Genomic DNA, 7,500 nt, shown 5'->3' with positions numbered 1-7,500 from the left:
ATTTATGACAAACTAGGAGTTTGGAAAGAGGGAAGTTTTTTATTTTATCATAAAAGTGTTGATTGGGTGTGTTGGGGGGGGTCATATCCACGTCTCCCCTGTCCCCAAGTTGGCGGGGTTGGGGAACGGGGGGCTGTTTGGTGACATGGGTAAGGGGGGGAGAGGGGAATGAGGGGGGGGGGGGGGGTCACAAGTCGTGTCCAGCTCTGGGCTGGCGGTACTTACTCGGTTGAGGGGCCTCTTGCGCCCCCGCTGGCGTCCGGCCCTGGGGCCCCCTCCAAAGTGCCTCCCGGGGAAATCCTGTGGCCCGGGGCCCTGGTGGAAGCCCCCGCTCTCGGGGTACATGCGGTTGGACAGGAGCGACGGGAGCTTGCCCCGACCAGGGGAGTGAGAGTGGGAGTGGCCGCCCCCTCCCCGGCCCCCTCCTCCTCCACCACCTCCACCTCCAACCATGGGAGGGGGGTCGAGCCTGCGGCCGGTAAAGCCGCCGCGGCCCCCGGCCCCTCCACCCCTTCTGGGGGAGCGGCGGCCGGCTCCAGCCCATCCTCCTCCTCCTCCTCCTCCACCTCCTCCTCCTCCTGAACCTCCCAAGCCACTGGAGAAGGAGTCTCTCATGGTCTGACGCATCTTAGCGACTCCGTAGGAGGAGGAGCTGTCAAAGCCGCCTCCTCCTCCTCCCAGCCCTATTCCTCCTAGGCCTCCTCCCAGGCCGCCTCCTCCTCCTCCTCCTCCGAAGCCAGAGCCTCCTCGTTGGGTCATCATGTCCCCCCGGCCATCGCCGTACCCATAGCTAGTAGACGATCTGTAGAGATCGCGGGAGGGGAGGGAGGAGGGCCGCGAGTCGAACGACTCGTACTGGTCAAACCTAAGAAAGGGGAGGAGTCGGCAGAGCAGGGAAGAGTGTGAGGGAGGGACCGGGTTCTGGGATTTCTCCTCCTCCTCCTCCTCCTAACCCTCGGTCTCTCTCTCTCTCCCCCCTCCCCTTTTCTTTTTTTTTGTCCACCATAAATTTCATGATGAGTCACATTAGTGAGGTCACAATGCATGTCATTCTGACGATCCAAAACAGATTACCGTCTGGATATGGTCAAATCTTTTCGGCACATTTGATTTCTTTTTTTTTTTCTCTCTTTTTTTTTTTAAATTGTTCTTTTAAAAAAAAAAGAAAACAAAAACACATTCAATCACTCCTCATCCACCCCCACATCTGTCTGCAATGGGTTTAGTTGGTGGTACCCTGTGGAGTGAGTGGAAGTTCACCTTCTCTCCACGTTGGGGCTCAGGGATACAGAGTGAGCTGTGGAGAACAGTTGGGTTGATGATGGCGACACAGACACAGACAAGAGCAACGACCAATTGATGTTGCAGAGAGGGGGGGGCAGAGAGGGGGGGTGGTGGTTTATTGTTGTTGTTGCGTTGTGTACAGGTAGGGGGGGGGGGCTCAGACCAATATGGGTGTCACCAGCAGATATGAGCTTGGTTTGCTAATGGTATCCATCACCCTGACACCGGCCCCCCATCATGCAATGTACAGCTCAGAGACAGAGAGACTTGGGTCACTTGGAGGATGAGGAACAACACAGACAACAAAGTGGTAAACAGGAGGAAAAAGGCAATGTTCAAAGAGCCCTCGGGTTACACGGACCGGGTCAACACATTGTTTTTGTTGCGGCGTCAGGTGCAGGGAGAGTGCAATGGGCCTGTGGGTGCACTTCTCCATCCAGCACACAGGGGGGCAGTGCAGCGCTGGCTTCCCTTTGTCTGGGGGGGAATTGGGACTCAGTTCTGAGGTTTCCCTCCAATTGACTGGCAGTAGAAATCCCAACTAATCAAACCTTAATTAAACCATAGTAAAAAAAAAAAAAAAAAAAGGGAGAATACCTACAACTGTCACAGTCAACTAACTAGGCCATGACGAGCCCTGTAGAGGCTGATCTCTCCCTCCCTCCCCCATCATGTGGAGCTCCTAAACTAAGCAACAACCGCTACGATTATCCAACTGCCGCTCACTTCTACTTTCTCGCCCACGTCAACAACTCTACCCAACTGACGAGGTGAAATCTGAGAAAGAAAAAAAACTCATCCATGGGATTGTGTAAAAAAAAAAAAAAAAAAAAAAAAAACACAATATAAAAAAAGATTGTTCCCCAACCTCCATTATTAATCCCATTCATTCTACCCTTACCGTTACACCAGTTGTGTCCAGAGGGGGAGGTCGAGTCCTAGGTTAGGAGTGTGTGTGTGTGTGTGTGTGTGTGGTGGGGGGGGCTTATGAGAGAAGACAGGAAGAGGGAAAGGAATGGGGTGGTGTTCTTTCTGGGAACGTTCTACCAATGGAAATGAAGGAGACACGGATGGAAAAGCCACTTTAAACTAATTAAATTAACCCACGCAGATCGTTTGGCTATGGCCCTAAAATCTAAAAACCCTCAACGCCGCGCTCAGGCTGGGACGCGTATCCATCAATGTGTGGCGAGTGTTACGGCAGTTTGCGTGACGGCACCGTAGCGGTAAACAGCATTCCCAACCCAGCATTCCCAACCCAGCATTTTAGGCCAATATCGATGCTCGGATTGGATCGGTGCACCTCTAGTGTGAAGAGCAGGGAATTCAACTGGAAGACATAACTGTAGAGGCCGACTGTCTTTTTTTTTTTGTATTGTACTATGTCACTTATTGTCTTGTCCTTATCTCATTGCACTACTGCGTATTGTATTATTGGATGCTGCATTGTCAAGGAACCGAGCCCAAGAATTGTACTCCCTGCACTCGTGTCTGAGACGTAACAAATAAACTAGAAACTTGAAACTGCACGGATTGAGGACCTGAAGGAGGAGTGAGGGGTATTTGCGGGGCGTAAGAAGTGGGGGTGTGATGCCGGTCAGACACATACGCGCGTGGGGTGGGGGTTGAGAACCTAGAATGGCGCAGGTCAGACAGGTGTGTGTGTGTGTTACCTGTCGCGGCCTCCCCCCTTCATGCCTCCCTCCAGCTGGGTGAGCATGTCCAGACGCTGGTTGATCTTGGCGATGACGGCGTCCGCGCTGGTGCCCGTGGACGAGAGCAGGGAGCCCCCGCTGAGCCCCCTCTTCATCTGGCCCCCACCCCCACCCCCATACCCTCCTCCTCCTCCTCCGTAGCCCCCCAGGCCAGAAGACATGGAGTCCTTGTAGCCGGAACCCCCGTACAGGTCATAGCTGCCTGAACCTGCCAGAGAAGACGCGTCAGGGTCAGAGTCACTTGGTTCACAGGCAGCTTGGACGACAACCAAGGCACCCATGAACTAGAAACCCTCTTTCGGCACAAGACATGTTTGACAGCGCAACCTTTCATGCAATAAGAGACCTCGTCTGCTCAGACAGGGATATGCGGAGTCCCACCATCTTGTCCACAGCTGGAAACCTGCAGGCATGTTTTCTTACCTCTGCTGCCTGATCCGCCGCCGCCGCCTCCTCCTCCCCCTCCTCCTCCGCCGCCGCCCCCCCAACTGGAGTACCCTACAACGAGGAGAGAGAGAACATTTAAACCCTACGAGTGCTAGACGGACCCGCAAATAGGAGAAGCAATACACGGGGATGTCTTGAAGGCTTGACATGTAACGGTAGTTTAAGCATAGATATATTCAAGGCGTCCGGAGCACGGCGAGCGAAATGCCTTCACACAGGGTGAACCAGCTAGCGGTAACAAAGAGCGGTCGGCTAGCTCACAGCTAACCCGCACAGCCGGCTAGCTCACAGCTAACCCGCACAGCCGGCTAGCTCACAGCTAACCCGCACAGCCGGCTAGCTCACAGCTAACCCGCACAGCCGGCTAGCTCACAGCTAACCCGCACAGCCGGCGCGGACGAGGCTAGTTTCGGAGCCTAACGACTCGGTCGGTGTCTAGTGTTACAAACGGCTCCTCGACACACGGACAAACTTTCGGGGTGTGGTAGAAGAAGAGAGGTCTAAAACCAAGTGTTGAGAAACGCACAAGGCGGCCATTTTATTACAACCTATTGTCGGTGCAAATCGTGGCATACTGACTCCATTTTAATGGGATTACCTTCAGAGCTAAATCAGCAACACCACTAGCTAGGTTAAGCCGTTTCGCATCTGTTCTGGTATCATGTGAACGCTCACGGCCGGGTGAACTAACAACAACATCGATAACAAACCAACAAAACTAAAACAGCAACGCCACAGACAGAAACACAGGCGAGCGTCGGGCGAGCTAACCGAGCTAGCCGCTTTTAGCCCGCTAACGTAACGGGTGACGGAGACACATTTTCAGCAACAACAAAAAGACTAGAAAGTCACACATCCACACCACCGTCGCTCTATCCCGATAAATACCTGAACCGTAGCCACGGCCGTCCATGGTTTTGTCGATACTGTGTTCACAGATGAAAGTTGGGGAATCAGAACAACACGGGAAATCACGGCGAGCGAGCGACCGACCGACCGAGCGAGAGACACCGGTTTGCTAGCTCTGCTCTGCTGTCCTCCGGCGGGGCGCTCCGGGGGCTCTCCTGCTCCGCTATTGGCTCACCGCCACGCAAACGGCCACTCCCCGCTCTAGAGTGGATTGGTCCAATCAAAGATACCTCGGAGTGGATTGGTCCAATCAAAGATACCTCTGAGCGGATTGGACCGCAGAGGTATCCTCGATTGGGCCAATCACGGCTGGTCAATGTCTGTCCGTCCGACTGACTCCCTCCGACAGAGAGGAATGGAAATCCAAAACGTCAATAAAATATGTGTTTATTTCACTCCACGCATGCAAGGCACCACTATACACAACACGACAGTTAAATATCATTCACAAATCATTTCAACAACAATAAACGACCCATGCTTCACTGCACAGACGTCGAAGCATTATTTACACTAGCACAGTGGATCAGTTAACTTCCATACACGATATAAAAACAAGAAAACAACAGATATATTTTATGTTAAGATTGATTTGTAACATAGTTCAAAGAAAAATAAAACACAAAGATAAACCAAGGAATAGACCAAGATAGACCAAGCATGTTCCATTATGACAACAACAGAAAGGAGGTTACACTTCTTCCCAACAACTTTCTTTTATCCAAAGAGTATGTATCTGATATATTTGTCCCATTGAACACAACTTTGGTCGTGACGAAGAAACAGAGTGTAAAATAAGAGCAATAGTGCTCTATGGTATTAGAACATAGAATGGCACCTTTGTTTGGTCAGTAACAGCTTGTCATTTGTAGGCACTTGTACGACATTGACACTGATTATCATTGCATGTCTCTGACATAGAAAGTCGGCCTGGAAGTGCGATGGGAGCAGGCTGGCTTTGTGGAGGTGGAGGGCGGGACGGTCATGAAGCCTAACAGGTATTTCCTGTGGGGAGCGAGGGTCGAGTTCGCTTGGCTGCAGATTCCTCCACGGCAAAAGTGTAGTTGTACTGAAAACACACAGATGAAGGTTGCAATTCATACAGTGAAGCACTTTGGGATCTCGCTCCTCGATCAACAACAGTCAACAACAATCAATGATACAATATGACACAGGCATAATAAACCAGGGACAGTAGTGGTGCATAAGGGTGGAGTGGAAGTCGCAGCAGTAACGATTGAAATAATAACAATAACTATAAGGAATACAGTGTCTCTAGACCTACACATGACACATAGGCAAACACCTACCTCGTTCTCAATGTCCTGAACAGACTTGATACGAATGTTGGTCAGTGGAGTGTTCGTGGGGGCCTAGGGGGAAAAAGACAGGAGAGAAGTAAAAAGTAGAGAAGTAGAGAGAGAGAGAGAGAAGGAGGGAGGGAGAGAGAGAGGGAGGGAGAGAAAGAGAGAAGGAGGGAGGGAGAGAAAGAGAGGGAGAGAAAGAAAGGGAGAGAGAGAGGAGAGAGAGAGAGAAGGGGAAGAAAGGGAGAGAGAGGGGAAGAATGAAAGAGAGTGGGGAAGAAAGAGAGAGAGAGAGAGAGAGAGAGAGAGGAAGAAAGCAAGATAGACAATTGGGAAACAGAGAGTGAGACTTGCAATCAGATTATCCTCGAGGCTATCCTCTCCCTCTCTCTTTCTCTCCCTCCCTCCCTCCCTCCCTCCTTCTCTCTAAGTAAGAGGTCTACTGAAGAGTATGTGACTCAGTGAGAGACAGAGACGACAGGTCATGAGATCAGGAACTCACCAAGCCGTTCGTTTGGCTGTCAAACTTGGGATGCAGAGTAAAGGGAATCCCGTCTATGGCTGGGGAGAGAAGGGGATACAAAAATTAATAAATATTACAACAACAACAAAATTAACATAACACGTTTTTATTGGATAGAGATAGTGAAGATAGACAGGAAAGTAAGGAGGAGAGGGCATGTCAACAGGGCTTGGGCCGGATTCTAACCCTGCCGACATGGGCATGTGTGTGCACTGTAGGCCGCGGTGCTAGACCACTGGACCACCCCAGGCCGCGGTGCTAGACCACTGGACCACCCCAGGCCGTGGTGCTAGACCACTGGACCACCCCAGGCCACTGCTATCTGCAACTTGATTGGTGGACAGGAAGACTATTCCTGTCCACCCCCACGTTCAGGTCACACCTTTGGGGTCTCTTGTATAAAATGTGTGTCTCTCAAACATGTAGTTGTATTTGAACTGCACAATCTGTCTATTCTGCTTGGACAACAAACTCGTTACTTGACTAAACGCTTTTGGAACTGCAAGACCTAAAGATCTTATTACATGAGGGTAAAATTCCTCTGAGGGGGTTGGGCAAGAAGGAGGGAGAGAGAGAGAGAGAGAGAGAGAGACCATCAGAGCACCTGTACACACACGGTATATCTTTAAACTATATCTACACTCACAAAACACTTTATTAGGAACACATGTACACCTTCTCATGGTGGAGGTGGTGGAATGGTGTGGGGAATGTTTTCTTGGCACACTTTGGTCACGTTAATACCAATCAATCATCACTTGAATGCCACAGCCTATTTGAGTATTGTTGCTGACCTTGTGCATCCCTTCATGGTCACAATTTACCCATCTTCTATTGGCTACTTCCAGCATGATAACACACAATGTCACAAAGCAAAAGTCGTCTCAAACTGGTTTCATGAACATGACAATGAGTTCAGTGTTCTTCAGTGGCCTTCCCAGTCACCGGATCTGAATCCAGTAAAACACCTTTGGGATGTGGTAGAACAGGAGATTCACAGCTTGAAAGTGAACCTGAATCTGCAGGAATTGCATAATGCAATCATGTCATCATGGACCAGAACCTCAAAGGAATGTTTCCAACATCTTGTGAAATCAATGCCACAAAGAATTGAGGCTGTTTTGAGAGCAAAGGGAGGTCCTACCCAGTATTAGTATAGTGTTGTAATAAAGGGAGTATTACCCAGTGTTAGTATAGTGTTGTAATAAAGGTGTAATAAAGGGAGTATTACCCAGTGTTAGTATAGTGTTGTAATCAAGTGCTCGGTGAGTGTATGTTTCTATGATATACGTCTTTCAGTACCTGAGATCCCATAGAC

The 7,500-nt window shown here is 50.2% G+C and overlaps 2 protein-coding genes across 2 annotated transcripts in view; both read right to left on the bottom strand.

Annotated features, from left to right (window-relative positions):
* LOC310821959 (uncharacterized protein) overlaps nucleotides 1-4,359 on the bottom strand; it is a gene marked incomplete at its 5' end in the record, with an annotated part of 10,660 nt that extends 6,301 nt beyond the window's left edge. The window contains 4 exons of the mRNA XM_083694249.1: nucleotides 226-865; nucleotides 2,958-3,207; nucleotides 3,423-3,497; nucleotides 4,335-4,359. Of these exons, the coding sequence (XP_083550375.1) occupies nucleotides 226-865; nucleotides 2,958-3,207; nucleotides 3,423-3,497; nucleotides 4,335-4,359 (990 nt within the window). The remainder of the gene's footprint in view (nucleotides 1-225; nucleotides 866-2,957; nucleotides 3,208-3,422; nucleotides 3,498-4,334) is intronic.
* A 366-nt stretch (nucleotides 4,360-4,725) lies between these two features.
* The window catches only part of LOC310821958 (multivesicular body subunit 12A-like), a gene marked incomplete at its 5' end in the record, with an annotated part of 5,552 nt that continues 2,777 nt past the window's right edge, over nucleotides 4,726-7,500 (bottom strand). Inside the window, 4 exons of the mRNA XM_083694248.1 lie at nucleotides 4,726-5,424; nucleotides 5,666-5,728; nucleotides 6,162-6,220; nucleotides 7,485-7,500. The exon at nucleotides 7,485-7,500 is cut by the window's right edge and continues 91 nt beyond it. Coding sequence (XP_083550374.1) covers nucleotides 5,347-5,424; nucleotides 5,666-5,728; nucleotides 6,162-6,220; nucleotides 7,485-7,500 — 216 coding nt within the window. The 3' untranslated portion in view covers nucleotides 4,726-5,346. The remainder of the gene's footprint in view (nucleotides 5,425-5,665; nucleotides 5,729-6,161; nucleotides 6,221-7,484) is intronic.

Source organism: Argentina silus (assembly GCF_951799395.1).
Source record: "Argentina silus genome assembly, chromosome: 22".
NCBI classification, from domain to species: domain Eukaryota; kingdom Metazoa; phylum Chordata; class Actinopteri; order Argentiniformes; family Argentinidae; genus Argentina; species Argentina silus.
Note: the sequence above shows the minus strand (reverse complement) of the source record. Positions and strands in the feature narration are given on the sequence as shown.